The following is a 14,455-nucleotide window of genomic DNA, read 5'->3' on the forward strand; positions in this document are numbered from 1 at the left end:
TCGGTTTCAGGAGGAGCGGAGGTTGGGTAGCTCTCTGCTTCTTGGCCCGGTCTGCCGCCGCCGCCGCCGCCACGCATGCGCACGCAGTCCCACCTCTCCCTCCGCGATGTCCCCGAGGACCTCCCGGACTGCGACGGCGGCTGCTTCCGCCCCGGCGGCGGGCTGTGCTGCCCCGATGACCCGCTCGACCTCGTCCTGCACTTCTTTTCCACCCCCTCCCCGCGGGAGGCGTCCCTGGAGGCCCTCGGGATACGCGGCTCGCCGCGCCGCCAGGAGGAGCAGCCGCCGCCGCCTCCTCCCCTGCTGGGGTGGGACCAAGAGAGTGGCTTGGGCGGCGTCCGGCTTCTTGGCGGCGGCGGCTGCGGGGAGCCGGAGTCCGGCCGTGCCCCGGAGGACGCGGAGCCAGTCGACGTCGACAAGTACCTCGTGACCGTCCCGCCGGACGGCGGCGGCGGCGCCGAGGCCACCGTGCGCAACAACCCGGCCCGCGACACGCCGGGGGGCATTCCGGCGGCCGTGCCGGCTGCTGGCGGCGTTCGCGCCTGCGGCGCTCTTGGCGGCGTTGTCTCCAACGGCGCGCCGCCGCTGCTGCCGCCCGTGTCCGCGGGCGCGCTTCATCACCAGTACACGTTCGACGGCGGCGTTGCCTCCGACGTCGCGCCGCCGTTGCTGGCGCTCATGCCGGCGGGTGGCGGTGTCGGCTTTGCCTCTGACGTCGCGCCGCCCGTGCCCGCGGGTGCTCTTCACGCGTGCCATGCGCTGGTCGCCGGCGCTGGCTCTAACGACGCGCCGCCGTCGTGGGCGCTCGCCCCGCCGCCGGCCTGGGCATTGCCAGCGTCCCGCGCGTCTTCGGGCTGCCTGACTCCGGCGACGTCGGAGACCTCGTCTCCGGCGCCTGTGTGGCGACCCCTGGCTTGGCCAGTGCCGAGGAAGCGGCGGCGCCCACCAGTCGAGCGCCGCAAGCGCCCCTGGTCGCTGGAATTCCCGCTCCACGCCTTGCAGGCGGCTCCTCCGGACAATCCCGGCGACAGCAATGGCGACGAGGATGCCAAAAACAGCTGCGACAATGCCGGTGGCGGTGGTATCCGCCGCCGCCGCCCCGTGCCACGTCAGAGGAACCGGCAGGCTCAGAGAGTATGCAGCCATTGCCACTCCCCGGACACGCCGCAGTGGCGAGCAGGCCCGGACGGGCCAGGCACCCTCTGCAACGCTTGCGGCATTCGCTACGCCGCAAACAAATTGCTACCGGAGTACCGGCCGTCAACTGCTCCTAGCTTCCGAAGCGACCAGCACTCCAATCGCCATAGGAAGGTTGTAAAGCTCAGGGAGCAGAAGGCGAAAGAGACCCAAGCAATGCCTGATCCGGTGACGCGGCCGCCGCCGAAGAGCGACGAGTTCATGGATGTATGTACATACATATCAACAGGCTAGTGACATCCCCTCAACAATTGAATTGTAGGTTTCTTTAGGTTGGTTTGGTTTCTTAGAGTTAGAGATGCTAGTGTACCAACTACTGATGTATTCATCCATTCGATGGATGGTCAGGTCAAGCATGATTTTTGTATATTATTGGCTTCGATTTATTCATTAGTTGGTTCAGGAATTGGTTCTGTAAATATCAAATGAAGTTAGCTGAATATCCGTGGTCGTAGGCAACCTCTTCAGATATCGTGTTCATACATGTCTGCAATTGTTTCAGATATTTGAGTTTCATATTTGTTGGTTTGTTCCTTCTGCACTGTTTCGACTGCTGTATGTGTTAATTGTACGTAATAATACTAATATGTACATAATCTACAATGGCTAGCTGATGGAAGAGAGCTGCATAGTTTGTTTATTTTTTCTTTTGGAAGATTTCATATTAGGTCAGTCTCAGTGGGAGTTTCATGGACACAGATACCTAGATTGGAAACTAGGTAACCGTGCCAAATAAGTTTTATGGTGATGAAACTCTCCTCACATCCCATGAAACTCCATCCTTCTCTCTCCTTGCCACATCAACAAAATTGATGATATTTAATATCATGAAACTCTCCATGAAACCACCACTGAGACTAGCCTTAATTAACTCTTCTTTCTCTCCAACGAAATTTTGCATTTAACAAGTCATCAGAGCACCATTATGGATGCCTCCTTTCAAGTCCATCTTGCAATGTCTAATCCTCAATCCTTGTTTGCAAGGATCTTTAACTTAATGTTCTGCATGGTGGTTCTATACAATTTCGTATCCATTAAGTTTTACAAACATGTAACGGCGAGTTGCACTGATGGTGAATAAAAAGAACTTGACCATGGGAAAACGAACTTAAAACAGTGCAAACTGAAGCAACTTGACGTCTTGACCACCGTTTTGAAACAGAAATGTCAATATTTGAAAGAAAAACAATTCACTCTGTTAGGTTATTCCTAAACAGTAAATTTGATACAATCTTCAGTGTTCCCTGCAAAAATCACTTTGCTAGTGCGTGCTGGATCGAGGCTGCATAGTTTGTTTATTTTTTCTTTTGGAAGAGTTCATATTAATTAACTCTTGTTTATCTCCAAAGATATTTTGCATTTAACAAAGTCATCAAGGCTGGATCACTAGTTTATCTCCAAAGGGAAATTTTAATATTTGAAAGAGAAAACAGTGTAAATTTGAAACAATCTTCAGCAGTGTTCCCTCCAAAAATCACTAGTGCGTGCTGGATCGAGGCTGCCACGGGAAAACGAACACCGCAGCCTTACAAAGCATCCACCTAAGTTTAGTAAACATGAGAGCAATGGCGGGGGCTCCCGCGGTCGGCCACTCGTTTCGCTTTCGCCACCACCATGCAAGAGCCGTCACCAACCATGAGCCAAGACAACGACGGGGAGGTTGCCGGCGTCGTCAACAGCCATGGTGTCGTCCAGGAACACGACCATGGCACGATCGGCGGCGGCAGGGCCGGTGCCGGCGCGGAGGAAGATGTAGACCGTGGTGGGGACCAGGAGCCAGCTGCTTTCTTCCAGTGCCTTGATGACCAGGAGCAGCCCTCCGGCACGGTGCACCTGGACGACGCTAGGGCCGAGTTCCCCTCCGACGACGAGGACGGCGGCGGCGACAGCGACGACGTCCGCTGCTCCTTCGCCACCGCCGTCGGTGACGGTGACCGCCTCCTCGAGGAGCAGGCTGAGCTGGACCTGGACGGGGAGGAGGAGGAGGAGGACACGTCCCGATATGACTACGGCATGTGGATGTCCACCGAGCCCGAGTCAATCCAGGAGCGCCGCCGCCGGCTGCTCCAAGGGATGGGGCTCGCCAGCAGCAGGGACCTCCTCCGCAGCCGCAACGCCAGGGCGAGACTCCCGCCCGACATCCCCCGCTGCGCGGCGCGGCGGCACCACCAGCAGCCTCCCGCCGCCGCCGGCGACGCGCCGTCGAGCGCGACGATCCAGTCGCCGGCGGTGGCGACCGCGGCGCTGCCTGCTCCTCCCGAGATCGCGACGCGCCAGCGCAGCGCAGCCCTAAACCGGTCCCGCTCCGACACCCGCCTCGCCGTCCGCGGCGGCGGCGCCGCCAGGAAGCCGCCGTCGTTCCGGCGCGTGTACTCGCTGCCGCACTCCCTGCAGGCCCCGCCTGCCAACAAGGTTCCCCGCGCGCGCCGGCTGCCGCCGGCGGCGGCGTTGAAGGACGCCGGGGCCGGCAAGGTCGGCGGCGGCCTCACGACCAAGGCCCATCAGGACTGCCGCAAGGAGCTCACGGCGAACGGCCAGCTCAACGTCGCCGCCCAGCGCGGCGTGCCGCTGAACATGGACGAGTTCGAGCGGTTCATCGGCTCGACGCCGTTCGTGAAGCAGCTCATGCGCCGCAGCCAGAGCCAGCCAGTGCCGGCCGGGGCGGCGGCCAAGGGCGGCGAGAAGCCGGCGCCCGAGAAGAAGAGGACGCGCTGGCTCAGGAACATCAAGCTCGTGGCCTCCGCCGCCGGGCTGAGGAGCGACAAGGACAGGGACGGCGACGGCGGCAGCAGGTTGTCCAAGTCGGCGTCGGCCAGCGCCGCCATGTCGTCGCCGTCGCCGGCGGCCACGGGGCCCGAGCGGCTCAAGGTGCACCACTGCGGCAAGTCCAGCAAGGAGCTCACCGGGCTGTACCTGCGGCAGGAGGTGCGCGCGCATGAGGGCTCCATCTGGAGCATCAAGTTCAGCCCCGACGGCCGGTTCCTCGCCAGCGGCGGCGAGGATCGCGTCGTGCGCGTCTGGGAGGTCGTGGACGCGTCCGCTGTGGCGCAGGAGGTCTCGCAGGCGTCCCTACTGCCTCCGCAGCCGCCGCCGCCTGCCTCCGCGGACGCCGGCAGGCCGGCGGCGGCGCCGGGGCTGGCGGCGCAGCTGTCGAGGAGGATGAGGAGGGGGCGGAGCGGCAAGGACGTGCTCCCCGAGCACGTCGTCGTGCCGGAGTCCGTGTTCGCGCTCGCCGAGCAGCCGGCGTGCGCGTTCGAGGGCCACCAGGACGATGTGCTCGACCTCTCGTGGTCCAAGTCCCAGGTTTGATCGGAGACGCCTCCTCGCCATTCTCGCTGCCATTGCTACCTGCTGCGGCTGCTCCGTAACGCGCCGCCGCGCCATTGCTGTCTCGATTTCTTGCAGCAGCTGCTGTCGTCGTCCATGGACAAGACGGTGCGTCTCTGGAACATGGACACCAAGACGTGCCTCAAGATGTTCCCGCACAACGACTACGGTGAGCTACCAGTCTACCACATCTTGTGCAAGCTGCATAGGGCGATGACTGATCACCATGAACGCCATGAACGCGTGCAGTTACCTGCCTCCAGTTCAACCCGGTGGACGACGGCTACTTCATCAGCGGGTCGCTGGACTGCAAGGTGCGCATCTGGAGCGTGCCGGACCGGCAGGTCGTCGACTGGAGCGACGTCAGCGACATGGTCACCGCGGCGTGCTACACCCCGGATGGCCAGGTGTGGTGCCAATGCTGCATGTTGTCACTCTTGCACCTGATCACTACCAATTAAGCAATTTCATGTCAAATTTGAGCGTGTCCTAGCTAGTTACTGATACCTGACAGTCACCGGCTTTTCAAGGCTGCGATTATTGGGACACACAAGGGGAGCTGCCGATTCTACAAGACAACAGGTACAACCAAGCACAACACAATTCAGCTGATTCATCATTCAGTCTTGTGCTGATCATCAGCACTTGATCGATTATTTGTGCTGATTATGATTTCCATGTCAGATTGCAAGCTTAACCAGGAGGCACAAATCGACATGAGCATATCGAAGAAGCGCCGGTCGCAGGCGAAAAAGATCACCGGATTCCAGGTACTACTTGGGCACATGAAAATTAAGCGCACGAGCAATGACGTGGATTGAAGAGCTGATCGTGTTGGTTGTTACATGGCTGCCTATGTTCATAGTTTGCGCCGGGGAACCCGTCGGAGATACTGGTCACGTCGGCGGACTCGCAGATTCGGGTGTTCAACGGCATCACCGTCCTCCAGAAGTTCAAAGGTAAGCGCAGCCATGGCGGCAAGCCCATGCCTCGCCTTCCCTTCCACCGCACCAAGAAGGCCATGCACAAGCTCCACAACCCAAAAGGGAACCCGTGTTTCTTCCTGCCAGGGTTCAAGAACACCAGCAGCCAGATCTCCGCGTCCTACACCGCCGATGGCCGCTACATCGTGTGCGCCAGCGAGGACTCGCACGTCTACGTGTGGCGCCGGGTCCCCGGCGGCGGCGGCGGCGCAGGGGGCGGCATCGGCGTCAGGGCCAAGACCTGGCTCACCAGCCGCTCCTACGAGTACTTCTTCTGCCGGGACGTGTCCGTGGCCGTGCCTTGGCCCGGGTCGCCGTCCCTGCGGTGCGACGCGGCGGCATCCCAGGGCGGCGGCAGGAGCGACACACCCAGGAAGCAGGATGACGGCGGCGCGCCGCGGCGGCCCAAGTCCGGGCCGATGGGGTACCCCGGCGCGCACCTGCTGCCTCAGCTGTCTCGCCGCGAGTCGTCGTCCGCGCGGTGGCACGGCGGCGCGGAGGGCGGCAACGCCTGGGGGATGGTGGTGGTGACGGCGAGCCGCGGCGGGGAGATCAGGGTGTACCAGAACTTCGGGATGCCCGTCGCCAACCTCTTCCACTAGCTATCCGGCCGTCAAGCAGACTGAATTCACATTGGCACTCGCAGCTTAAAGAGGCCCAAAATATCATAGAAATTGGAGTGATCCATTGGCTCCTAGGCATGGAAGCAACACGGCTATGGAGTTGGAGTGATGCATTGAATTGCAGCAGTGTTGGTTGCAGGTTCATTTGGAAGGAAATGAATTTTGCAGAAGGGAGTGTTTTGAGGCAGTGTAGAAAGGCTCCTTCATCAGGAGGAAAAGAAATGATGTACAAGCTGATATACGGGAAGAATAGAAGTGCAATACATATGCGATGTACCAATCAGTGCTATGATCAACAAATGCAAAGTGCTTTGTGTAAGAGCTAGCGACTTCACTTTGTTCTAAAATAGGTTGTGGATGACAGAGAAGGGAGAGGTTTCTATCAAGAGATTGAATAGATGTACAGCTGACTTAGATCTTGCTGCAAAATCTATATGTCACAAAATATCAAAAGAAAATGGGGTCTAGTTTAAGGGATTTAGGGATTAGGGCACATGATATTGTTAATTTAGTCATTTAGAGCATCTCCAGCAATGACCCTCAAATCACAGCTCTTATATAGTTTTTGGGGTGGGCCCCTATCTCACAGCCTCCAAATAATGCATCCAAGTTCAGCAAGAGCCTTCATATTTCAGCCCCCATCCATCCAACAAGAGGTTGTTGAGTGGGGCCCACGGATGGAGGACTCCCTAGAGACCCCAAGGTCTAGGGTGTGGGGTGGAGATTTGGAGTCCTCCCTAGTTTGGGGACTCAAGTAGAGGACGTGCTGGAGTTTGACTCCACCCTTCAAATTTCGGGTAGGCGGCTCGATAGATGTCCGTCAATATTTGGCAAGTTAGATGAAATAGGTTGGCATAGAAAAAAATCACAATTCGCCTAAATGGTCGTTTAGCCCGTTTACACACAGCTTAAACGCTACACAATGGTACACTGTGTCCGTTTAATCGGTTGTTTTGACCGTTTAAATAGCCATTTTACCCGTTTAAACACCCATTTTGCACGAAAAATGGGCTAAATAGTAGGTGACCGACCGTTTAGCATTTAGGATAACACTGAAAAAAATAGTACATAATTAAAGAGATACCTTATTTGCTAGCTGGCTGTAAATGCATACATATAAAAAAAGTTGCATAAAGATGTGGTTCTCGTATTAATATTGTTACAATAATCACTAAAAGTAATACGCATAATATTGGAACAAAATAAACTGCATGCATTTAAAGTTTTAATAGTGAATGGTAGGAATTGATTATTTACCACCTTTACTTCGCTTATGGCTTCCATGTTAACTGCATGCATTTAACTGCATGCATTTACAAAGTCTTAGCTGTCACCTCATGGCACATTTCATAGCGTTCTCCAAGAGTGGTACTACTTTTGTTGTTGTTCAGCTGTTGATGTGTCTCCTCGTTTCGGCAGTGTCCGTCAGCAGGGACTCCTTCCAGCAGGAAGCAAACCATCCTATCATGTGCCAAATAGTGAGTGCATGTACGGAAGCATTGTGTACCTCAATGTGCAAGACCATGGGTATGAGTTTCGTAGTATGCGATATGGTCGACCAGGGCCCGGCGTGCTGCTGCCGCCAAACTTCTTTCACCTCCATCCCTCTCCATCAGCTGCTCCATTGACTTGTCTCTTGCCTGATGATGATGGAGGAATTGAGACTTTAAGTTTTAATAAATAAATGTATTATGAGCCTGTGATGGTTATGGTCCAAACATGAAATTTGAAGTCTTACATGCATGCCAAATAACACCACTCGAGAAATCAGTCTACAGTCCTAGACGGGACTAAAAGTCATTAGTCCCGGTGAGTATAAAAGGTTAAAAATTTGCCCCCACCCATCGTGCCTGCTCACCGCCACCCGACAGCTCCGCCTCAAGCTCCAATTACACAAGAGATACAATCGAATCATGAGCAAGAATATTCACAGAAAGATCTAGCAATTCCAGTACAAAAAATCTAGCAATTCCAAATGAGTCATACTTTTCTAGCCATATGAGATGTTCTAAAGTTCACGAAAATGTGTAGTGCATCAGGCAATATATATAAGCAAACTGAAACTGTATTTAACATATATTTTCTCAATAATTTACAATTACAAACCACTTTGACCACATTAGCATTCTGAGGACCCAAACTGAAAGGAAAAGTATAAAAAAATAAAAAAGGAAAAGAAACCTCACAGATGCCATTTTAAGCTACAAATCGTTGACCACAGCGCACCACAAGCTTATCTGTCACAATAGCTATACTATATTCTTGTGACTGCTGGCTGCAGGGCACACTACCACACATGTCTGACGATGACACGTCCGTTCTACACGCGCGTCAAATTACACACTTAAACCACCTACTTATCGTACAAGCCCGTACCATAATCCCAGAATTAATAGCTTAATCCGGAGCAATTAAGCTCCCAGCAGGTTCAGATCATGCTGCTGTATGCATGCGTGTCTCAGCAGCTGCTGCTCACTTCTTGGTCGCCGTCGCCATGGCCGCGAACCTGGGCTCCTTGGGCCCGAACTTCTGCTTGGTGTACACCTCCATGTAGTCGCCGAACACGAAGCCCGGGTAGTCGGCGGCGCCCTCGCCGGCGGCGGGGGTCGCCGGAGCGATGCTCGCCAGGCGCGCCGGGTTGTAGAAGGAGGCGACGGAGCGGCGGTTGCCGTCCCGGGTCGCCAGGATGCGGTGCCACGCGCTCTTGTACCGCCCGTTGCTCAGAACCTGTTGCAGAGCTTGTGAGATGATGCATGTCATCAAGAATCAAACAGAAACCAACAGTTTCAGTTTTCGCATGCTTTCTTTTTTAAGATTAAAGGAAATTGAAGTTTTCACATGCTGATTTTCTGAAGGAATTGAAGGAGGATGCTGTCAAGCTAAGAAGGGCACAAAATCTTTGGATGATTCCGTTTGAGGTTTGACTGATGATATTTTTAAGGATCAGCAGGCTCGGCATTAGTAGTAAATTAATGATGGGAGAATGATAGTGACCTCGATCTGGTCGCCGGTGTTGATGACGATGGCGTTCTCGAGGGGCTGCACGTCGACCCAGCGGCCGTCGGGGAGCTGCACCTGCAGGCCGCCGACGCGGTCGTCCTGGAACAGCAGGATGAGGCCGCCGGCGTCGGTGTGCGCGCGGAGGCCGTCGACGAGGTCCGGCCGCGGGCACGGCGGGTAGTGGCTGACCTTGGTGCCGTAGAAGGGCTCGAAGTCGCCGTCGCCGGTGAAGGCCTTCCTGATGTGCCCCTCCTCCGGCCCCAGCAGCTCCTCCATCACGCCCAACAGCTTCTCCGCAAGCTTCTTCAGCTCCTTCCGGTACTCCATCATCGTCTCCCTGCATCCATGCATCAACCGGAAAAGTTAGTTCAGGCTAATTAATGAGAAAAGTCATTCATCAAAGAACTGCAGCAAGGCAAGAGTCGCCATGGCAGCACTCCACTCACTTGAAGGCAGGAGGGTTGGAAGGCCATGGCAGGTCGTCCTGGAGGGTGAAGACGTCCTCCCAGTCCATGCTCTCGATCTTCCTCGGCGCGAGGCCCTCGCCTTCCTTCTCCACAAGCTCCGCGAGGGCCTTCACCGGGTTGGAGTCCTTGAAGCCCTGCTCCCGCAGCTTGTAGCAGTCGCTGCACACCTTCTTCACCCTCTCCAGGAGCTCGTCAGGGATGCCGGTATTCACCAGCTGGAAGAACCCCACGTGCTCAAACCCGGCGGCAATGGCCGCCATGGTCTCGGCCCTCTCCGGACCCTCCAGCTTGGAGAAATCGATCACTGGGATCGCCATCGCTGCAAACTTAACTGACTCTTAATAAACTTCTACCTCCTTCAGGGAATTGGCTGGCTATGGATCAAACGAGGATCGACAATGGCAAGAGCTTGGAGAAGGCGCAAGGCGAAGAAGAAGAAGAACTAGAAGGAGAAGAGGTGGTGTGGAAGTTGGATGGTGTTGGGGGCTCCCTGACCCTTTTATAGCTGAACAAGTTAGGTGTCAAATGATAGTTTATTGGGAGAAAGCTACATCAATCAATCAGGGGAGTGATCTGGGAGTCTGAATTGGTTTGCATGGCAACAAAGGCATCATTGTGGCCGGTGTTTACTTTGGTTCTTGGGATGCTTTTCTTTTTAATTTTAGTTGTGCCGATGGCGATTTCGGGTTAGCTGGAATAAGGAATGTTCATAGGGTCAATGCAGGGGGGCACAATGAGAACACTCAGCTGTGCAACTGCACGGCTATGGTAGCTTCAACGATAGGGGGCTTATAGGTAGCTCGAGGTGTATGACGGTTAGCTCGTGCATGCGAACCAACATACTCCCTCCACTCCAAATTATAGGTTGGTTGATTTTTTCGACCCTAAGCTTTGACCACTCATCTTATTTAAAAATTTGTGCAAAACATCACTTTTTTTTGTTGTGGCTTGTTTTATGAATACAAAGTTTTTCAAGAATGATTTAAATTTGACTATATATGTTTGCACAAATTGTTTGAATAAGGCGAGCGGTCAAACTTGGTGTGAAAAAAGTCAAACGACCTACAATTCGGAACAGAGTGAGTAGTTCATTTATTTGCGCTGCTATACTTTGCTCATTTTCCCAGCTTGTAGTACACACCAGATTTGTATAAATAACTTGACATATGCGCCAACCGACTCGCCGAAAGGCCGCGATGCTGAGTTTACAGTTGACCGTAAACTCAGCAACTCACAGTCGATTTCTATTTCCTTTCTGTGCCCTGTAGCCTTCCCCTTCCCCATTCCCCCTCACACATTTCCTTCCCTTTCCTCTCAACAGATCTGACCGGCAACGCCCCTTTCCTCTCGATGGATCCAGGCGGGATCTAGACCGGCGCGCCACCGCCGCCGCGCGCCGCCTCCCCTTCCTCCCTCAAGCCGCGCTCCCCTTCCCTCCTTAAGCCGGCTCCTCCCCCTCCCTGAAGCCGCCACGCCTCCCCCGCCGCCGCCGGACCGCCGCGGGCTCTCCCGCCGCCGCACGCGCACGGATCCGCCTCCCTGGGCCGCCGCGCGCCGCCTCCCCTTCCTCCCTCAAGCCGCGCCCCCTTCCCTCCTTGAGCCGGCTCCTTCGCCTCCCTGAAGCCGCCACGCCTCCCCCGCCGCCGCCGGACCACCGCGGGCTCTCCCGCCGCCGCGCGCCGCGGATCCGCCTCCCTGGGCCGCCGCGCGCTCCCCCGCCGGCGTCCCCGCGAGATCTGCCTCACTGGGCCGCCGCCGCCCGGATCCGCCTTCTTGGGTTGTGCGGTGGGGATGCGCTGTGCGGCGGGCCACCGACGGGGAGGTGGTGCCGCGGGCCGGCGGCGTTGGCGGGGGAGATATGTTTTTTTTCTTTTTTTTGATATATCAATTTTTTTTACTGACCAAAATTTTTACCCAAAACTTTTTTCTTTGATTTTGATGCAATTTTTTTATTCTAACCTTTTTTTGTTTTTTGATGCAAAATTTTTTTACTAAATTTTTCTGTTCTGGGCGCAAAATTTATCAAAAAGGTTAGAATAAAAAAATTTTGAAAAGAAAATTTTGTTTCTTGAAATTTTTTCTACCCACCAAATTTTCACTTGAAATTTTTTTGACTCATAAAAAAATGTCTGAATTTATTTTTCTCAGAAAATGACAAAAAAGTTTCTAAAAATGGAAAAAAATTGCTGTCGAAAAATCGACCGTACATACGCCTCCCGTACGGTTGACCGTAAACTAGCAATCCCCCCGAAAAGCATGTGATCTGATGTATTTGTGTCAAGAAGATCCGTGGTATAAAATTTAGGGTCTGTTTGGACCGAAGGAATTTCGTACATCGTAGGATCAACTCCCGAGCAGCGCCTTATTGATTTACAATTGCTTTGGGGAAAGATGTATTGATAGGGTAGTTGCAAATAGAAACCGGCCGGTGGCGCTTGTGACTTTGGCACCCAAACAAGGGTGGTGCTAGGTTTCAGGGGGCGGCACGTCTTGTATACCCCATGTGACGGCAGCTGCGATCGCAACCACCGCAGAATAATCTAGCCATAATCTTATCGCTGCCGCCGCGGCCTCCCTCATGAGAGGTAGCTCGATCGATCTCTAGGCTGCAATGGCAGGAGTTGACCTTGCTGCCGATGATCCAGCAGACAGGTTTGGCTTCCAAGTCCTCCAACCCGCCAACGCGTAGCTGCAGACACGGCGCCTCCCTCTCCCTTAGCTTCATTCCTTGGCCGTGTTGGGATCACTGTCTTTTTGGCAGCTGCAAGCATCCAGGCCACTCGTCTTGTTAGCCTGTGCTCTTACGTTTACTTTCCCGTTATCCTTGCGAATTTTTTTTGAGGGATAACGGGGGCAGAGGATCCCCACCAATATATTGCCAGAGTCTCTTGCAGACTCAATAAATCTCGGAGGGTTCAGCAATTGTTACATAGGGAAAACACTAATGTATCTAGGAGGGTTTACATATTGGAAGAAAAAACATTACACCAGGCCTCTGCGACGAGCTTGTCCTGTCGCGGCAATCTACAGCTCCATAGGCGAGCTTCTTCCTTGCAGCTGAGCAGGAGACGAAGGAGGGACGGGTTTTGGCCTCGGAAGACAACATCATGTCTATGTTTCCAGAGCTGCCAAGCACACAGCAGCAGGAATGTGGAGTAGTGTTCAACAGGTATTGTCACAGGGCATTCCAGCAGCCAGAGTTGTGACACCATTGCGTCTTGCACCAGGACACCTATTTTTGTCCAAAACTGTTTGGCGAAGTGGCAGTGTAGGATGAGGTGGTCAGGGCTCTCCTCAGCAGCATGGCACACCTCACATTCCGGATTCTCAACGACTTTCTTGACGACCAGGTTGGTTTTGCACTGGATTTTCCCCTGAACCAGCAGCCAAGCAAAGAAGCGAACACATGGTGGGGCACAATTGATCCAAACAAATTTGTAGAAGGGGCAAGGTGTATGTTCCTGCAGACTCATCATAGCAGCGTAGATCGGCCCGGCACGCAGCGGGCATAGCCGGTTGTCAGGGGTCTCTTGTAACATGACTTCTTCGACGATCTCTTCCAGCATGGTGAACTCGGCAGCCGCGACATGAGAGAGACGGGTGACAAAGTGATCATGCAGTGGTCTGGAATATACTTTGGCAACCGATGCATTCTGGTCATTGGTATGACTGAAAAGAGAAGGTAAAGCTTCAGAAAGTTGGCCGACGGGGAGCCAGTGATCAAACCAGAAGGAGGTGCGTAGCCCGTTGCCAACAGTGGTTGTTGTGATTGCTCTGTAGATAGATAGCAAGTCGTGCAAGTTCTTCCAGTGTGCTCCAGCACAGTTACTTTCCAGGGAGGCAATGTCAATCCGAGAAGACACCCATTTTGCCCAGGCCGATTCCCTAGGATGGTGTAGGCGGTGCAAGTGCTTCAGCAGCAGGCATTGATTGAGGATTTGCAAGTTCTTGATACCGAGACCGCCCAGTTCTTTGGGCAGGCAGGTCTGTTCCCAAGCCACAAGGCATCGGACACCAGTCGTTGTAGCTTCACCTGACCAAAGGAAAGCCCGACGTTTTTTTGTCAAGAGCATCGATCGTCCCTTGCGGAAGCTGCATGGCGGAGAGGGTGTAGATTAAAGCACTGTCAAGCACTGAATTGACCAGGACCGCCCAGCCCATGTAGTTGAGTATAGATGTTTGCCAACCACCCAGGTATCTGTCAGTGCGGTCAATGAGTGGGGTAAAGGTGCTCAGATTGAGTTTGACATTGGAGAGCGGCATGCCCAAGTAAGTCTGCGGGAATTGGTCTCTTCGGCACCCCAGCACGGTGAGGTAGCTTGGTACATCCTCCTCCGGGACATGCATCGGCACCACTGTGCTTTTGTGAAAGTTAATCTTGAGGCCGGTCGCATCAGCGAACTGGTCAAGGAGCAACTTGAGTTTCAGGACATCCTGATCCGCAGCCCGCAAGACTATCAGAGTGTCATCTGCATACTGGATCACAGGGCATGGTAGCGCATCAGACGCCGGGTGCCGCACACCACCATTACATTTGATGAGGCGTTGTAGGACGTCTGCCACCAGCAGGAACAGATAGGGGGATAGGGGGTCCCCTTGCCGGAGCCCTTTCTTGCAGGTGAACCAGCTGCCCGGACATCCATTCAGTAGGATTGCAGACTTAGAAGTGGTGAGGATGTGTTGAATCCATGAGCACCATGTGGCGGGGAAACCTCTGCATTGAAGGATTTTGAGCAGGCTGTCCCAATTGACGGAGTCAAATGCTTTGGCGAAGTCCAGTTTGAGGACAAGTGTTGGCAGGCGCTGTTTGTGGCAGTGCTGAACTAATTCCAGTGCGTAGATGAAGTTTTCAGAAATT

The 14,455-nt window shown here is 54.3% G+C and overlaps 2 protein-coding genes across 2 annotated transcripts; one reads left to right on the forward strand and one right to left on the reverse strand.

The window, feature by feature from the left end:
- The first annotated feature begins 2,832 nt into the window (after positions 1-2,832).
- Positions 2,833-6,213, forward strand: LOC120645407 (WD repeat-containing protein 44-like). The gene is made up of 7 exons (XM_039922191.1): positions 2,833-3,318; positions 3,475-4,500; positions 4,603-4,708; positions 4,768-4,931; positions 5,229-5,294; positions 5,390-5,483; positions 5,595-6,213. The coding sequence occupies exons 1-7, from the start codon at positions 2,833-2,835 to the stop codon at positions 6,107-6,109; spliced, it is 2,457 nt and encodes an 818-aa protein (XP_039778125.1). The 3' UTR covers positions 6,110-6,213.
- Positions 6,214-8,179: 1,966 nt separating this feature from the next.
- On the reverse strand, positions 8,180-10,054 carry LOC120643852 (1-aminocyclopropane-1-carboxylate oxidase-like). Its single transcript, XM_039920333.1, has 3 exons — positions 9,577-10,054; positions 9,125-9,467; positions 8,180-8,857 (listed from the first exon to the last, which is right to left on the reverse strand). The coding sequence occupies exons 1-3, from the start codon at positions 9,912-9,914 to the stop codon at positions 8,603-8,605; spliced, it is 936 nt and encodes a 311-aa protein (XP_039776267.1). The 5' UTR covers positions 9,915-10,054; the 3' UTR covers positions 8,180-8,602.
- Between the last annotated feature and the right edge of the window lie 4,401 nt (positions 10,055-14,455).

Source organism: Panicum virgatum, chromosome 8K (genome assembly GCF_016808335.1).
Source record: "Panicum virgatum strain AP13 chromosome 8K, P.virgatum_v5, whole genome shotgun sequence".
In the NCBI taxonomy this organism is placed as follows: Eukaryota; Viridiplantae; Streptophyta; class Magnoliopsida; order Poales; family Poaceae; genus Panicum; species Panicum virgatum.